The 18,851-nt window shown below is 48.1% G+C and overlaps 2 protein-coding genes across 3 annotated transcripts; one reads left to right on the top strand and one right to left on the bottom strand.

The window, feature by feature from the left end:
- Window positions 1-5: 5 nt before the first annotated feature.
- Window positions 6-18,769, bottom strand: nonC (serine/threonine-protein kinase Smg1). The gene is made up of 9 exons (XM_064699300.1): window positions 18,397-18,769; window positions 17,964-18,342; window positions 15,638-17,900; window positions 11,321-14,806; window positions 5,935-6,269; window positions 3,706-5,095; window positions 1,629-2,603; window positions 1,197-1,545; window positions 6-1,136 (listed from the first exon to the last, which is right to left on the bottom strand). Exons 1-9 carry the CDS (start codon window positions 18,692-18,694, stop codon window positions 937-939), a joined length of 9,675 nt encoding a protein of 3,224 aa, XP_064555370.1. The 5' UTR covers window positions 18,695-18,769; the 3' UTR covers window positions 6-936.
- Window positions 6,580-10,279, top strand: mAChR-C (muscarinic Acetylcholine Receptor, C-type). Of its 2 annotated transcripts, none has more exons than XM_064699359.1 (2): window positions 6,580-6,699; window positions 9,578-10,279. In XM_064699359.1, exons 1-2 carry the CDS (start codon window positions 6,668-6,670, stop codon window positions 10,260-10,262), a joined length of 717 nt encoding a protein of 238 aa, XP_064555429.1. In that variant the 5' UTR covers window positions 6,580-6,667; the 3' UTR covers window positions 10,263-10,279. The 2 variants fall into 2 exon arrangements, with proteins under 2 accessions (XP_064555429.1, XP_064555428.1); XM_064699358.1 differs by lacking the exon at window positions 6,580-6,699 and adding an exon at window positions 8,025-8,653.
- Window positions 18,770-18,851: the final 82 nt, after the last annotated feature.

Raw genomic sequence — 18,851 nt, 5'->3', positions numbered from 1 at the left:
TAGACTTATCGTGTATTACTCGTTAATGAAGATCGCATTTAATCACCGCAAAAAAATAATAAACAAAAAAAATGTAGGCTGTAAATAAACAAATGAATTAACAAATCCAACTGGAGCACATCTCCCAAAAGATGCGCCACGCCTGTTGATGTATGAATGTACGCGTGTGTGGGAAATGTATTTAATAATATGGGTATAGGATAGTTAGGTAAAAACGATTAGAGCCTAAATTAAAAAATTTTCCAAGCTTAAAATTAAATACATGATATATAATATGAGGTTTTTCGTTTCTCTCGTTCATTTGCGAGGGGCGGTTAAAAGTTTAATAAAAAGAAGGATGCGTGTGGGTTTTTGTGTGTGTGTGCTTAAAATGAATTAAAATCTGAAATTTTCAGCGGCTGCGAGAACTGTTCCAAGGCCTGTCGAGTTGCTTACATTTTGGGCGAGTCCCGAACTGCTAGCCCCACCAGGCGCTGCATCCTTCGACGCCACCCGCTCAGCACCCAGCACTGTGGGTGGGCGGCGGTGTGGGCGTTTGGGCATCGCATTGAGCTTTGAAAGCAACCGAAACGATATTGTCTTTGTGTCTTTCATGTTCAATTGTTCATTTGTTTTGTTTGTTTGTTTTTTTTTTTTCGTTAAATCAACTATACTTTGAGTATGGGCAGGCTCTGTGTGTGGAAGTGGATGGGAGCGGCGCGATCGTTGCGCCCCTAAGCGGCAATTAACGCCAGCCTGAGCGTGTATATACATACATATATACATATGCAATATATACATATATATATTTACATATATAAATATATATTTCTGACAGCAGGCATTGCACTTTGCAGCGTCCAGTCCAATCCAGTCCAGTCACTGACGTCAGCCCCGATCATAATGCGTTATATGCGATTTATATGCCCGTTTGCCACTGTTGGCATGTCCGTTGTGCTAGACCCATGGCGTCCAGCCCTCATACAGTACGGCCAGATTGTCCGGATTGGTAGCTTCGCGTATTACATAGTCCACCTGTTCGGCAACGGTGGTGCGCTGATTGCTGTCCGGATCGCGTCCCTCCAGTTTCATGCGTATCTTCTTCCAAACGGATACGCCATATGCATTGCGTTTCTGCTCGTGCAGATTGGCTGCACCTGGAAGTGGGATGTAAGTTGAGACTGTGATTGGAACATGTTGGCATTTGTGGCGATTACCCTTGTTATGCGTAAACGTTTCGTATGGCAGTGATTCGCCTTCGGCGGCATGTTGTAGATAGTCGTCGATGCTTCTAAAGAATTGATCGACATCGTGGCTGGCCAGTTGCTCGATTTGCTGCAGCTGCTGTTGCCAATTGGAGAGCGTGTCGTGGCGCAGAGCATGTCGCTCGCTGTTTAACTCCTTTCGCAGATCTAGCAGTCGCTGGAAGAAGTTCAAGAGTGTGCGTTGGGAATCGCGCACATGGCCACAAAGCAGCTGCACATCAAGCGGCACCAGTTTGCCCTGATCATCGGCATCGGCACACAGGCTGCGTGTGTAAACCCGTGGCATCTGCTCCTGGTGACGCTGCATGGCAAGATAAACAAAAAACAAATAAACATTGTCAGTGGTTTTGCCAGGCTTTGGATGGAAATTGCCATACGATTTACCTGCATTTCCTTGAGCAACGTGCAAATGTATCTGTGCCTGCTCTGCTGTTCCAGCTCCAGCGTTGACAATTCGCGCTGCACCTTGCACGTGTAATCCTCGAGCAGACCCTGCACATTCTCCACCCAGCACTGATCGATGGCGCCCTCGGGATCCAGCAGCTGGACAATGGCCTGCTCGACGGCGCTAATGCGCGCATTGCTCACCTGCCATTGATGATGGGCTTGCAGCCACTGCTCCATGTTGTCCAGCAGCAGCTTTTGCTGCTGTCCGACAACCAAGCCCACCTGCTCCATGCTGCACAGCGCACTGGCGCATTTGCTTAGCTCATTAATCACGTCCAATTGATCGCTGGTCAGCTGATGCTGCAGCTGCTCGTTGCGCAGCAGGCTGTCGATGTGATTCCGATTCCAGTTGCTGCGCTGGCTCTGCAGCTGCTCCAGCTGCGATGCCAGCCGACGCTGCAATCGCTGCATGGCCAACGAGCTCTCGGCCAGGGTCTGCCAGTTCTGGCTGATGGCCTCGCACAGCTTCGGCCGGCTTATGATGTGGCCGCAGGGCAGCTGCTCGCTGTCCAGCAAATCGCCATAGGCCCAATAGTGTGCCGTTGCGATCAGCGTCTGTGTCTCGATGCGCTGATTGAACAGCGCAATCTCGCACTGCTGCTGCTGCAGGGTCGCCTCCAACTGAAGTGCCGCAAAGAGGCCGTCGCACAGCTGCAGCAAATCCGCCGGACACTCGCTGTCGGCAACCAACTCTTGGCCGCGTGCGCCACAGCAACTGGTATAGTAGGCATACGAAAGCATAGGCACGAGTCCAACAATGTACTCCAATTGTAGACGCTGCACAAAGCCCAGCAATGGGCCACACATCAGTCGCATGTCGTAGCTCTTGCTGGCAGCCAGCGTCTGCAGCACGAGCTCAAAGAAGGTGCTATTGCCCAACTGATTGCCGGCGTATTTAAGTATGTTAAGCTCCTGCAAAGATTTTGAACACATTGTATTAATATAATTGTTATTTTAGCTAAGGACAAGGGCTTTAGTCTCTGTCAGATCAATATCCGATAGGGATAGAGCTTATTTATGTTGTTCGTATCGCGGCACAAATTTCCAGAAATGTATATTACATCTGCTTGACACTCTTCTTCTATTATATTTCATATATATTTATCTTTGCAAAGCTCATCCAATCTGACTATAGTTGACCTTTCTCTCTCACTTATTTATCTTCATTATATTATTGGTTCTTTTATATACATATATATTTATATATATTTTTCATGTATCTCTGTCTATTCATATCTAATTGTAGGATTGGATAGATTCTCCTGCGTTCTATCTTTGTCTTTGTCTCTTTCATAGATACTACCTCACTTTCCCTCATCCTATATGCATATATATCTAACTGACCTCTCTCTCCCTCTCTCTCTATCAGTTTGCTAATCCCCAAGCTTCAGTTAAAGTAAATTAAATTAAATTAATCCCCTTGATTGCTTGATTGATTGACAAGTGCTTTTAGTCACTAAGCTAGGCATTTACCATTAAAGCTTTTAAGTGCTTTAAAAGCTACAAAAAAACTTGCAATACTTAACTTTTTAAAGAGATTAATTGTATGTGCAAACCAACTCATTTCGCATCATGCAAAAGACAAGCCGTTTTTGGTACGAAGCGTTCATGTGCTTTCATTTGAAATTCTAAACACATAATGATTTTAATTTTTAAACAATTTAGTCTCTCTGAATGTTATATTAAGCTTTAAAGAATTGCACAGCAGCTTAAAATATATATTCTTTAGCTGATTGAGCTCAATCGAAAGTTACAGATCGCTCAAAAGCTTTAATGAGCTTTCATCTAAAATGAGATACTGCAAATGAGCTTAATATCTAACCTCTTCAATGCAACCTTACTGATAGAAAAGGATCAATGTTAATATTGAGCTTTAATCAGACGCAATGCACTGTTCTCTAGCCTTGGCTTTGTTGGCAACCTCTGAGAAGCTTTAATGAGCTTTAATTTTTTAAACTATGCTTGGATTAACGTCCAAACGTGCGTATTATAGCTATTAGCTTATGTCACTCACCATGTACTGCTGTGTCTGCACGTCCTGGACATCGTCAATAATCAGTTTAATGTTGCGCGCCATGCGCTCCAACGCCTCGGTGAGCTGCTCGAACTGCTCGTAGGCGGGCTGCAGGGCCTGCATGAACTGCTGCTCCAAAGCTGAGGGAATTGCCAGCTGCTGCTGCTGCTCCTTTGACAGCTGCTGCTGCTCTTCCGGCTGCTGCTGCTGCAGTGATATAGCTCGCAGATAACGTTTGCCCAATGTCTCGCTGCTAAGCTGCAGCAGAGCGTCCAACTGATCCAAGTTGGGGCACAACAGCAGCAGGCGGAACAAGCTGGCAGGCAGATCGTGCTCGAAACTATGCTGCAGCTGAATGAGAGCGGCGAGCACCTCCTGCAGCTGGCTGAGCGGATCATTGGCCTGATCCATGGACTCCACAACGCTCTGGCACATGGAGCGCACCAGCTGAATGTGTTGCAATTGATGCTGCGTCAATTTTGAATCCTGGGCATTCAGAGCCGACTGCTCGTAGCCACTGAACACACTGTTCGCTTCGTCCAGGGTGCGGCTGAGCGCCGCATTGAGCAGCGTCTGGCTCCAGCCGCTCTGTCCAATCGCCGCGAGCAGAGAGTGCGAGGGCGTCTGCGATTGCGCCAGGGCCTGCTGGTTGGCAAAGTGCTGCGTCAACTGATGCAGCTGACAGTTGAGATCCATCCAGACCGACTCCAGGGTTTGGGCAGCGCTCAGCTTGTTGGCGGCATCGATGTCGGTCAGAGTCGCCGCCGTGCAGCTGCTTGTCTCCCCGTTCTGCAAATAGCCCGCATAGGTATCGCGGAAGCGCACATAGATGTTCTCGCGTTGCCGTTGCTCCGGATAGAAGGCCATTATGGCCGCGTACTGCTGCATGTGCTCCACACACTGCAGTCCCAGATCATTGAGCCGGCCGAACAGCTCGTCCAGCTGGCTGCGTGTGCTATCATAGCTCTCCAGTGTCTGTGGCGGCAGATGGCACTGCACCAGCTCCACCAGGGCCAGATACTCATTATGCCAGCTGCTGCCCTCCAGCTTGAACTGAATGAGCCGCACATTGAACTCGGCCAGATGCTGCTGCTCCAGGCACTGGCCATAGCTGGCGAGCAGGCACTGCACCAGCTCATAGTCCACCTGACGCACTTTCGCCTGGCGAGCCAGCATCTCCGAGTGAAACAGCTTGGCGGCATAGCGCGGCGATGCCGTATTGAAGCTGTGACTCTCGATGGCCGTGCCCAGGGAATTGATTTCGGCTATTAGAGCGCTTCGCTGGTTCAGCTTCGACAGCTCCTGCTCCGTGGACTGACGCTGCGTTTGGATCTGCTGCAGTTTCTCAATCTCTCGCACCATGTCCGTTAGCTGTGGCAGCATTTCCAGCCTGTCGAATATACGTGGGGGAAGGAAACAACAGCAGTTAGTGAGAGAACCTTTTTATACTCTGGGCGGAATAATAAGGGTATCCTGAAGTCGAGCAAATGTTTTGAACAAGCCAAAGGAGGCATCTTCTACTCCCTAAAGGATAATGAGCTGAATCGATGTGAGTCCCTTAGGACTTAAGACTCAACTATAGAATAAAATTGTTAATTTGTTTCCTTTCTTTTATCTCTCTTCTTTTAAAACCTTGACATTTATCCAAAATCGATAAATATCGATCATTTGACACTTTTTTAAAGCATATCTCTGACAACGTGTCTCATACAATAAGATCGGGTCGGGCTTAGTCTGGATTTTAGGTACAAATATTGCCATTCCTGAACAACTTTGGGGTTTATAGTCAGATTCTTAAATTTGGCATCGGCATATTTACAAAAACTCACAAGAAGTTTAAAAGGATATTTTGAATCTGTCTATCAACACGAGATTTGGTTTCATTAACTCTGATAGTCTTCGATGCTTCAAATACCCTGTCTTCAAATCGATATTTATCGATATAATGCAAATGTACGAACATATCGAAGGAAACAGATGAACTAGTTGTACGTAGGATATGAGCGAATGTATTATTTCAAATGTAACTCTTTCGCTTCCAGACTCGACTTGGCTCGTCACCTTTATCGAAAATATATACATAATAAAGACACTGGGTATATACACTGATTAACTGAGTTATCGGAAAGTAAATTACAAATACTAGACGATATTTCCAGTTCTTATGGTGTAGTATAGATAATGTATTTATTGGCCGTGAAGAGACCCGGACCTTACACGTTTACTCACTTGTACTTGGCCCAAAACTTTTGGCACTGTTTCAGCTTGCCCACAAAGTGTCGCCGCTTGGCATCCCAGTCGTGCGACTTGTTCTTCGACTTGTCCTTCTTATGCAATTTCACCTCATCGGAGCCGGCGGCACAGGCTACGGCTACGGCTGCGGCTGCGCCAGAGGCAGCAACAACGGGCTTGGCGTTGATGGCACGACGCAGTGCAGCGGCATCATCGTTGACCGTCCAATCGACCAGCGGATCGTAGACGAAGGCCTCGAGCAGGGTGAGCAGCGTTTCGCGCTCCTTGCGCATCACCTTGAGCACGTACTCGCAGCCCAGGCGGTAGGCGCCCTAAAAAAAAAAATATATATATATATATACATAAGTATAAAAAACAAGGTGGATTATAAAATATGCTAGGGATCGTAAATTGATACCGATTCGCAGATAGACTCGTAAATAAAGTCACACAAATCGCGTTTATCGTTACGCGTATCTAAAAGATACAAATTGCACCCATTGACATAGTCGCTGTCGTAAAGCGACAGCCAAAACATTTTTATATCGAGTGTTGTTACAACTGCTGATTTTATGATATGCGATATCTATATATATATATATATATATATATATTTATATATTGCAGATATGCACAGTTATACGGCGCCTGTAATCGCGGCTGACAATTGTTGATTGCAGCATTTGTTTTATTTTAACTTTGAAATTGTGCGTAATTTGTGGCTGTTTCTATGGCCCGACGTTGGGATGAACAAATGATTGGGTATCATACAAAGTACGAGGTGCAAATATATGTAGCTCATGCGACGCCAAAAGGCCATATTTCCGCACATGGGTTAACTGTTGAACACATTGTGAAATCTGTTTGGGTTTTATTTGTTTGTGTTGGTTGATTTGTTTGTTTATTTGCAAGCTAGTTTTAGCAGCTGGCAAATATTTGCCAGGTAGCTGCTAGCCTTGAAATGTTTTGTTTGCATTTCTCTTCTGTTAGCTGATTTGTCTGTCAATTTATAAGCTGGTTAATCCAGCTGATAGTGTTTGTCAGCTAGCTGACATGGCGGCGTTGCCAGCTAGTATTATATGCAACATATGGCAACACCGGGCAATGTTTGCCAAGAGGTTTAAGGCTTTGATAATCAGATAATATATTTTTTAGATTAATCAAACGAATTACGATGCCTAACTCAACTAAAATATTTCTTCGAGAAGAAAATGACAACAAATAGTATTTGTAAATGCAATGCAGGTTAAACTAGCTGCCTCCTCCAAAGCATTTGGCAACTTGAATTATAATGAGGATAAATAACTTAACCTTCTAAAATAGGTTTTACGCTAGAGCTTCAATGATGTCCATTTTATCCCAGTCAAAGATACTTGCTAGAGAGTCATTAACCCAAAAATCGAACTGGCTGCCAACTAACATGAACTTTAACATGAGCTTAAAAAAAAAAAAAAAAAAACCAACCTAATTATGCACAAGTGTAAATGAATGAGCCTCAAAGCATTGCAACTTATCTAAATAGAATCATGTCATTTGATACCTTAATGGATGTAAGCTCCACGGCTCACCTAGGGTTAATTCTGAAGTGCTAAAAATACGTATACGAATACCTGTAGATATGGCAAACCTATTGAAATGTGTCAGCCATTAGATAGTTAATAATCATGTACCCCACCAGGCACCAGGCAATATGGCAACCGAGTCGAACATGCAGTATGCCCTACAAAAAAAAAATATGGCTAGGCAGGTGTTGGGCTCTTTGGGCTTCGGGAATACCACATTTTGGCTGTAGGGTAGCTGAAAATGTGTTCGGGCTTATCAACGGATTGCGTTTCTCACGCTGGATCTGGTCACCATGTGTTATCAGTTGGCGCAGTGGATAATAGCAAACCGAAACGTAAACAAACGACGCCCACGAATTGCAGTTGCTGAACGGCAAAGTCCTTGCCCCATGTGGTGCGGGCCTAGACCCACTGGCAGATTGCTAAAAACTGGCGCTCAGTGCGTTTCGTAGTCGCGCTTCGTGTAGGGGACGTGATTTTGCCAGCTGCTATTGCCGACGTTGATTTCTCTCTCTGTGTGTGTGCGTGTGTGTGCGCATGTGTGTTGTGCGTGTGGGAGATTCCCGAAACGTCGTGTGGGTCGTGGGTCGTGCGGTTGTCATGGCCAGCAAGGAGTACGCGAGCAGTGCACAGCTGCTCCACAATTGGCTAAATGCCAGCCAGAATGCCAGCCTAAGTTTGTATGGCATAAATGGAACGCACCAATTGGAGGATAGCTTCATTAATACCACAACTACTGCTGATCTGCTCCAGGAGGAGGAGCAGCTGGATCAGGAACAGCAGCTGCAGCAGCAACAGCAGCACATCAGCGCTGGCCTGTTGCTCTGGCTGATCATCAATGCGATCATCTTTGTCTTTATACTGGTCGGCAATGCACTCACAATTGTTGCGGTGCGCACTTGCCGGAATCTACGCTCGGTTATATCGAATATATTCATCCTCTCATTGGCCATCTCCGATTTCATTGTGGGCGTCGCACTGCCCTATCATGTGGTATTCTACATGGGCATCGGCTTGGATCTGGGCAGGCTGCGCGGCTTCTGCCTGTTCCGTTTCTTTCTCTTCATCTGCGCCTGCTGCGTCTCCATACTGACGCTCATCTCGATCGCCGTCGATCGCTACATTGCCGTCATGTACGCCCTGCACTATAGACGGTAAGTAGCAGAGGAGTACCTTGTTCTCTTCCGCTTCCTCCTCTTCCGTTCAAATGGGGCATTATCTACTGAGTTGTGCTTATAAATCTTAACCCTTGTCAATTAGCTAAAGGAAACATCTGACTAGTCTGTTCTTCTCAGTATGCAAACGATTATCTTACGATAACTAAACCAATTCCACAAAATCGATAAATATCGATTCTAAGCTCTGGCTCTTGAGCGTGTATGGAACGTGTATATAAACTTTAACTTTTCGTAGTTTCCAAAAGAATAACAAATATCGATATTACTAAGGCATATTAAAATATGGAATATGGAATAATTAACCAAGAGTATTTAACTTTTTGTAGCCCTCCCCTCATTTCCCTTTCAAATTGCTTCTACAAGTTCCAAGATCTGGAACATATTTGGAAGTTTTTAGGAAATAGAAATACCAAATATAGAATAATTAACCAAGAATATTGCTTCTGAAATTGTATCTGGAGAGGAATGTATTTGATTTTTGGCTTTGAATGTGTGTAACGAGGTTGAGTACAGGGCATCAATTAGTCAAGCACTCCCGATCGGAGCACTTTTTTAGCTGTCATTTAACTCAATTTCTTATCTTCCACAGTTGTTTTATGTCTTCCTTATTCCTAATTTCCCACAGCTCTATATTCTAGAAACGAGTAGGGAATATAAATTATTTGTTGTAACCTTTGAAAGCTTCTCTTATTTCTTTTGTGAATGCCCTGTCTGGCTTCCAAGAGCTCTTAGCTTTGCTTAATACTTTTTTTCCAAAAGTATTTTCAAGTTTTATTTCTTCACTATTTTTTTGCCGTATCAGCTGTTGAGTTAGAATCCGAGTACCTTAATTAATATGCGCCTGCTAATTAAGCACATGACTAATCCACACCGAAACCCCAATTTCATGCAATTTCCCAGCTACATGACACGCCGCGTGGCCTACTTGATCATCACGTGCAACTGGTGTGTGGGCGCTCTGGTGGCACTGATACCCATCTTTTGGAACAAGTGGTCCGAGGCGCAGGGCTGCGAGTTCGACGAGGTGCTGCTGCCGTGGTATGTGGCTGGCATTATAACGCCCGGATTCGCTATCATCTGGATATGCATGCTGGTCTTCTACTGGCGCATTATGCGCGAGGCGTCCAAGCAGGCGAAGCGGCTGCGCCAGTCGGTGGTCTACAATACGCACAGCAGCCACAGCATGCTGCATCCGGATTGGAAGAGCGTACAGATTGTGGTGTTCATCATGGGCTGCTTTACGCTCTGCTGGCTGCCATATTTCTGTGTGGCGATCGCCCAACTGTTCCGCGTGTGCCGCAGCAATTCGATGATCTACAAGACGGCCTTCTCGCTGGCCATGGCCAACTCGGCACTCAATCCCATTATCTACTCATGGAAGAATGCCGGCTTTCGGAGGGCCTTTGCCAAAACGCTCTGCTGCAAATCCGCCAGCTGCTGTCGCGTCGACGCCGATCTGGAGCTGCATTTGCCCTCGGATAGCGTTAAGCAGCGCATCGATAGCCACAGCTATCCGGCGATAAAAGCTAACGAGCCTACAGAAAAAACTCTCAACTCAGTGCCAGGGAGCGCAATAAATCAATAAACCAAATGTAGAATGAACGGAAGCAAATCCTGAAACTGGAACAAAGTTGGGTCTGGGATAAATTCAGCATAGAGGGGCAAGCTCCAGTTCCAGTTTTTCTTTTCATTTGAGCTGACTCCAAGGGGAGGAGTTGGGAAAGAAACAAGAGAAAAAGGGACGGCTTTTAACATATGTATATAACTTCAAGCCAAGAAATTCCATTAAATGAAACGAGCGAAATGCGAGAATTGTAACAAATGTTGTGCCTACAGCTTATAGACTTCTAAATAAGTTGAAAATGAGTTATGGAAATTTGAAACACAAAGCGAGGCGTCTCTAGTCTGAGATCGTTACAGAACACGTAAATTTGTGTAAGCAAAATGAAATATGAGAACTATAAAAAAATATTACGCCTATTAGTTGATTGGTTTTCATTCTAATTGAACATTCGCAACCCAATGCGAGCGACGACAACTCCAGATGTTCTATTCTTAGGAATATATAAGTTGGGAGCATTATTCATTCGGAGCATTATGTGCGTGGGAAAGCGGATAGTTCTAGTAGATATAAATCCTTATAGGTGGAGTCTCTTGCACTGAAATTCGTCCACGCTACAGAAATATAGACCATATATATATAGGCTGAGATCTCAGATGCTAAGAACCTATATCCCAAGATTTATAACTCAAAGATCTACGATATAGCGATCCTTAGATCGAAGGTTCCCAGATCCTAGATCTAAGATCCCACGGTCTATGATCCCAAGATCTCCTAAGACTAAGATCCCAAGACCTAAGGATCAGATTTATTATTCTAAAATAACAAAACCCTAAGATCTAAGACCCTGAGACCTAAAATTCGTAGATCTAAGATCCGAAAATCGAAGATCCTAAGATCTAAGTTCCTAAGATCTAAGATCCTAAGATCTCAGATCCTAAGCTCTCGTCCATAAGATCCAACATCATAAGTTCTCAGACCTCAACATCCTAAGATCTTAGATCCTAAGACGTATTTTGATAAGATGCTGAAATACTAAGGAACCAAGATCTCGTAATAATAGTGGGAATATGTTCACTTACCTCGATACCCGTTATGCCAAAGGCGTGAACCATATTCTGGGTAAGGCGGAAGGGCACCCGCTCCGGTATGCGTAGGGTGCGACCCTTCTCAAAGCAAACGTTGTAGTCGATGTGTACGATATCGCCGCTGCTCAGATTGATGAGCACATTGTCCAGATGACGATCGCCCAGACCGATGACGTAGCCAATGACAGACATGACGGCCATGGAGCTAGTATAGCGACGCACAGATTGACGCCATTCGGCGGCGCTGCCCGCATGACACCAAAGTTCGCGAGCAAGCAGATCCGAGGGCGTTTCCAGAGTTAGTTCGCTGAGCACTTGACGGAGCACCGATAGCGGCCACTGGCGACGGGGATCGCTCACGAGCATGTTGTGCTTGGCCAGCAGCGGGGATAGCTTGTTGTAGAAGAGATCGGTTAGGCGGCGCGATGAGGCGGCCGTCGCTGGTTGTGGCTGGCGTTGTTGCCATTTCTTGTACAATGCAAAAAGGGGCGTCACCCCATCCACCCAGCTGATCAGACCCGACTGCGGACCCAGCGGTATGACAGAGTAATGATGGGCGCGATAGCAACTGTGGGGCGTATCACTTTTGTTGGCCATAATGGCATTTGATATGGACAGAAACTGCATGATGCGCTCGTCCAGATGCAGATCCTCCAGGCCCTTAAAGAGGAACGTATACTTCTGACCGTTGCTGCCATAGAAGGCAACCTTCTTGGGCTTCGTCTTGGTGGGCAGAATGCACACCGCACTCTCCACGCTCTCTATGTGGACCGGCTGCAGTTCATCTTGGGCATCCAGGCCGGGCATCGATATCCGCATGCGTCCAATATCGCACAGCACGGGACTGATTGTCTGCATTTTGAGTGTGTTGCTCGTGCCGCGCAGCATGTTCGACTGCAGCACATGATAGAGCTGCTTTAGCTTATCCCAGGCCTCCGGATAGGGGCGATGACGCAGTGCGTCCAGTGTGCTCTTAATAGCCGCATCAAAACGCCGCTTAAAACTGCGCTCGTAGCTGGTCTCAGCCTCGCGCGCCGTAAACGCAACCAGCGCCTCCATATCGCTGAGCAACTGTGGCCGCCAGCTATTGAAGCGATTCTGTTTACCCTCATGATCGTCCGTCTTGAAGTCGCTGGCCAAACCATTGACACGGCCCACATAGCTGTTGTAGATGTGCGCCAGCGAGTGTATCCAATACTCATCCCAGAGCAGGCAGACGCGTCGCAGCTCCTTCACAAGCAGCTGGACATGCTGCACCACCTCGGGCGATTGTTTGGTCAGAGCGGCCAGCAGAATGGCATAGCTGCAGCTGCTGCCGGCTGTATTGCCGCTGCCACAGCTATTGCTGATGGGCGTGGCCTGCAGCTCACGATTGGCGCCGACAACGGCGGGAAAGGTGACCAGCTGCGGTCGACTCTCCGCCAGACGGCAGAGCAGCGCACAAACGCTCTTCCTCACATACGGCTCATGATGATTGAGCCGACTGAACAACTGCGGTATAATGACCTTCCATGGACCAATGGGGGTCGTCTTTAGGCCCTGCTCCAGCACATCCTGCAGCCCGCTGGCATGCTTAACTATGAGGCGCAGCAGGCGCAGAGTTGTGGTTACCATATTGCTATCATCCACATGGAAACGCTGCTGTTGCTGTGATGGCTGCACCTGCACATCCTGACCGGTGCCCGCCTTCAAACTGAGGTAATGGAAATAGGAGCGTGCCGCCTCCTTATAATAGTCAAAGGTATTGGACATGGCATGCCGCCAGATGCGCACAATGGACTCCAGCACGCTGGCTGGCTTGTCCGACAGCAGGGCGAGACGTCGCAGCCGCAGCTCACACTGTGCATCCGTTTGCAGCTCATCCTGTTCACAACTGTTACCCGGCTGGGTCTCCATGCGCAGCGCCTGCAGCAGCTCTTGCAGCGTCTCACCATCCAGTGGTAGCTGACCGCCGAGCGCCTCGCCAATGGCGCTGATATCCGCCTGGCTGAGCACGGTGCCGTTATCGACAATCTTTTTGCCCCAGCGATAGCACCAATTGCCATACGCAATGAGCGCCTCCTCGTTGTTTGGACGCTGCTGCAAGCTGGCATTGATCAAGCGCGCCACAAGCCGCTCGCCGTGCGGCAAATTCGTTATTGAGGCCGTGCAGCGCGTTAGCGGACATTCCGGCAGCTGCTCCAGCAGCTGTTGCATATTGGGCGACAGGTTGGTGGTCAGGCCGCTGCAGCTGCGCACCGTTATCCAATCGGATAGGGTAAGCAGCAGCTCGGCGCCCATTTTGGATACCAGCTGCTGCTGCTGCTGCTGCTGCTGCTGTTGCTTCTGTATATTCAGGCAGAGCGCCGCGCAGACATTGATGGAACTCAGTTCGCTGCACTGCAGCAACTGCTGCTGCTGTTGTTGCTGCTGCAGATGCAGACACTTGGTCAGCTCGCTGTAGCCGCGCAGCAGTTGGGCATTGTTCGTGTCCAGCGACTGACTGAGCAGCCGCCCAGCGATGTCCGTTAGCGGCTGGCCAAAGAACAGCTCGAGCATGGCCTGGCAGGTTAATTGGTTGCCCTCCTCGCGCGCCACCATGCCCGTGTCCAAATACAGTGTGCCCAAGCTATCGACGCTGCATTGTTCGCGCAACAGCTGCGTCCAGGCCACGCAGCGCAACAACAAGCCGCTGGTTATATTGTGATGCTGGTTCTGCTGATGCTGATGCAGCTGCTCGTTTCCGCTGCTGTCGAGTGGCAACAGGATTAGCTGCTCCTGCTGGCCGCTTTGCCTTTGGGCAATGTGCTTGAGCAGCGTCAGATGCTGCCATTGCTGCTGATCGCAGCTGTAGTTGAGCAGGCATTCGCGCCAGTTGGTGTCCAACAGCTGCTGCACTGGGCTTGACAGCTCGAATGGCTCGTGCTCGCTGGCCAGTGACTGCTGCAGTACTATGTTCTCCAGTTTTTCGCGCACATAGCCGGCCGAGAAGCTGGCATGCTCATCATTGTCGCTTGGCCAGATGCTCAGGTTGTGAAGCGCAGCGTTTAGTTCATCCGATGTGGACTCATTTTTGGCCAGCAACTGTTCCAGCAGGCTCAGCTGCGTGTTGCTCTTCTGCAGGAAGGGATTGAGCGAGGCATTGTCCCCGGCACGCTTGAGCTGCGCCCTCAGCTCGACAGTCAGCGTCCACTGGCCAGTGCTGTGCAGGCAATCGAAAAGCTGCGCCAGCACAAACTGACGCGTATTCGGCTCCAGTTCCGATTCCTGCTCCTCCTCATCCAGCACACTTCTGTAGCCGGCCAGTGCCAGCTCCTTGCGCCCGGCCGCCTGTTCGGCTGCATGCTGCAGCCACTTATAGCATTTATCGCTCTTCGAACGCGCCCACACGTACAGTCCACGCAGCGAATCCGATTCCCTGCAGCTGATGAAAGCCCAGGCCAAGTAGACGATCGCCTGGCTGTATGTGCAGTCCTGTGACTTTTGGGTAAGCAGAATTTGCTGTGCAGGGAGAAAGTGGAAATGGGCGTTAGTCAAAGTTAAAGTTAAACTTTAATTGGTTCAAAAGAGGTTTAAAAAATGTTTCAAAATCAGTTAGGGTCGGGCTTACAATTGGTTTATAATTTGTTTAAATTGGTTTAGTCTTTGCTTGATGCCCAAACAAATTGTTCAAAAACCAAACTCAGGCTGCAAATCGCTTTTGAGCCCAACAGGTTCGAGCCACGAATCTCATTTCCATTGCATAGTTCTATTACCAGTCGGTCCCAAAGCCGAACCTAACCCAATCCTTTTCAAAACTGGTTCAATTTAAAATTAAAAACTTTTATGGAAGACTTAGTCCCAAAGCACAAATTCTTAAGGCCCCAACCATTGCATTTATCTAAATTTAGAGTATGCCAATTTTGGGTGGATATCAAATTCCAACTTAAAAATATCTACGGCTTTCAAAATTAATTTTGGAATGAGCAAATTTAAATTATAAATTGCATTGTTTCAATAAAACACTAAACCAAATCCTGATATGTGTAAGCCAGGGTCATGAACCGAGCCTAAAAAGGCAGGAACCGATTCGAAAGGTAATTTGAACCAGCAACTTTTTATAGAGCTTCGATCAGGACAACCTTAAGACTAAGAGACTGGTCTTAATAGAAACAGACAGAATGAAGACTAGATCGACCTGGCTATTGATACTGGATAATGGAGCCTCAATGTGTAATACATTTGGGTCATTGGAGAGGTTTTCATAACAGCATGCAGACAATTGCCCAGTGCAATTGCGATGCCTTTTCAAAAATATTTCGATATCAAAGTAGTGCCAGAAGAAGAGCTCACCTGAGCGTATCGTATAACGAGCTCCGGCTGCTGGCTGTGCATGGCAATGATGACGACACCGATGCGTATACGATTGAACCAGGACTGGCAGGTGGGATTGTTAAGGCGAAAGAAGGCGGCGACTGGCTTCTCGGGCGGGCGCAATGCAAAGGCGCTGCCCTCGGCCGCATTGTAAATGAGCTTCTCGAGCGCGTCCAAAAAGCCGAGCAGCATGCTCAAGTTTGCGCGCGTAGTGGACAGCTGTTGCAGGGACATCTCGTCGAATGTCTGACGTTCGCACTCCTTGGCACAGCCGCTGAGAAGGCGTGCATAGCGCATCACGATCGCCTCGAAGGCGAGAAACGTGTCTTGCGGCTTGCCCAGCGTGGTGCGCAGCTTCTGGTCCACACAGTAACGCGCCGCCTCAAACTGCAGCCAGGCGGCGGCCAAGCGCTGGCAACGTCGCGTGCACTGCGTCAATTTCTCTTGGCGCTCATCCAGCGTCGTCACCTGGCAGCTGCGCATGAACAGGTCGCGCAGACAGTCGGCAAACGGCTGCTGCTCCGGCGCCTGCAGACGCTCCACAAAATCCCGAAAGACCATGTCGCGCAGGGCGCTGCACTGGCTCAGCCGCTGCTGCCAGACGCAGACGTGACTGCTGCCAATGCCAGCGCTGATGCGTCGCTCAATAGTCAGACTCAGCGGCAACTGGGCATAGATCTGGGCGTAGGCCGCATGGGCGCTGCTAGCGAGCGACTGCAGCTGCTGAAGGGCCGTATCACGATACAATTGCAACAGCTCCTGGCTCAGATTAGATATGCCATAGCCCAGCACCGCTTGTATGCAGACGGCACTCTCCAGCGGCGCATATTTTGCCGCCGTGCTGGCAATGTTCTCGCAAATCCCAATGAAGTCCGCGTGCTGCAACAATATGGAGGAGCGTGTGCTGCACTCGCCCAGCAAAGATTTTGTCCAGGCGAGCAGCTGTTTAAGATTTAATGGCGCCAGCTGTGCCGCCTGCGCCATACAGTGAGCCAGAAACTTGAGTATGTGACCAAAACTGTGCGCCGTCGGCGATGTGGAACTAGCGGAGTGCGCATTCTCGTTGTCGCCATCGCGCAGCAGTCTCGAATTGTTCCGAAAATTGTGATTCGCCTGGCAGTGCACCACGAGCAGGCTGAGTATGGCATGATGAGTGGCCGCATGCTTCGACCACATGTTGAGCTCGCGAGCGCGACAATTGCATATCAATAGCTCCAGTATGGATGGCTTGCAGGCATACATGCCAATAATGGAGGATGTTTGCTTGGCCAATGCCGCCAAGGCGGCCAAATGAAAGATGAGCAAAATGTTGGCATCACTAGAATCAGACGGTGGTTCCGCCGTCTGTGCGAGGCGCAGCACACAGTTGTCCACGTCCTGCACGAGCTGCTTGTAGGCCTGCTGCAGCAGCGGCACATTCTTAATCAGCAGCGTCTCCTGGCAGGTGCGCAACAACAGCTTGTGCGCCGTGGTCTCGTTCTGCAGTCTGATGTCCGCCAGAAATGGCCGTTGTGCAGCATCCGCCTGGAAGATCAGTTGGACCAGGGCGGCGGGCAAGCGTGTGCGCAGCTTGCGCACTGTGCACAACAACAGATACAGGCAACTCAGCTGCTGAGGCTCCGGCAAATGATGTATATGCTTGAACTGCATATGAAGTAGCTGACTTAAGGTGGCAGCTTCCGGTTCCTTATATCCATTGAGTAGGCAAATGCAGAAAAGTTCATTTATGTTGATCAAAGCATCATCGTTTTTGTCCGACAGCTGCAGCAAGTCGGGCATCATTTTGATGAGATGTGTTAGGGCCTGACCAACAATTGACTCGCATGTGATGTGCATGCGGGTAAGGCACTTAAGTAGCGAATTAAAGGCGCCAATAAAGGCGCCAATGCGCTCGCTAAGGCGCTCTGTTGGGTCCAGTGCTGTTATATCCTCAATAAATTGGGCTAACAGGCCGTAGCTAAAGTCCAGTTGCTTGCTAAAGTACGGCGTTAGCTGCTCCAGCACGTAGGCACAGTGGGACTTGAGTTGCTTGGGCTGGCCAATCTCCAGTTGCCAGCCAATAATTATGTCCACCACATCCGTGAAATGGCACTCGAAGGCATCGCGATAATTGTGAGAGAATTGAACAATGCACGCACTAATGCTCATAAAACTGTCGGGGCTCTCCGCGCCCTCCAGAAAGTCCTTAAGCATGAGCATTATCTTCTCCGAAAAAATGTGCAGATCGCATTTTGTGTCGCAGCTAAAAACAATGCCAAAACGTGGACGTGGTTGCGGGCAATTCGTGGACTCCAAGGACACTCACCTTAGCGTCGTGCGAAGCGCAACAATTAAATACTTTTGCAAGCGTTTATTTGTCCTATAGTTCGTCACAATGAACTCCTCGTAGATGGGATATGACATGCGATTAATATACCCAATCAGTCCAAGAATTGAACTGCACTCGTCCAGCACCGGTGGCGGGCATTGCTTAAATAACGACAGCATCCCATCCAGTATGACATTAAAGGAGCGCGTGAGGTAGCCAACGTTGATCGGAGTGCGCACGGCCATTTCCAGTTTGGCGCAGAGTTCAAGAGCAGCCGCTGGGCTAGTTTCGTTTTGCAGGCGACGCATGATTTTGGACATACGCAGGTCATCCGTGCCCAGTTTGCCATCACGATCATTGGCATTGGTGAATTGCACTGAAATATTCGATTGATTAGTTAGAAATTACAGTTGGGCACAGTTACACTTACTCTTGCATTGATGCGATTTACGCGAAATGCCCTTCGTCATATCATTGTTTATATTACGCAGCACTGGGTTAGCATTAGCTGACGACGCCTGCATATCGTGTGCTTTTGACCACAACGTTGTTTCATTGATATTAATGTTGTTGTTGTTATTGTTTCCATAGTGGTTGCTGCCGTCGCTTTTGTTGCTATTGTGGCCAGATACATCGGTTAACATCGATGCATCCTCGTCGGCGTTATTGCAATTATCCAGCGGTAAAGCGGCGCTTTTCATTGAAAGACCACCACGACTGGTGATCATATATATAAAATTTGCGCCACCGAATTGTTTTTGTTGTTTTCGGGTTTCACGTTCAGTTCATAGAGATGTCAATCATTGACAAGCAGTGTGTCCACACTTAAATCGCCGATATATCTTAAATAATGCTCAACACTCAAATATCGATGGTCTTTCTTGG

The sequence above is a fragment of the Drosophila montana genome, unplaced genomic scaffold (genome assembly GCF_035044405.1).
Source record: "Drosophila montana isolate Dmon_TW-CO22-7 unplaced genomic scaffold, ASM3504440v1 contig_920_1, whole genome shotgun sequence".
Taxonomy (NCBI): domain Eukaryota; kingdom Metazoa; phylum Arthropoda; class Insecta; order Diptera; family Drosophilidae; genus Drosophila; species Drosophila montana.
Note: the sequence above shows the minus strand (reverse complement) of the source record. Positions and strands in the feature narration are given on the sequence as shown.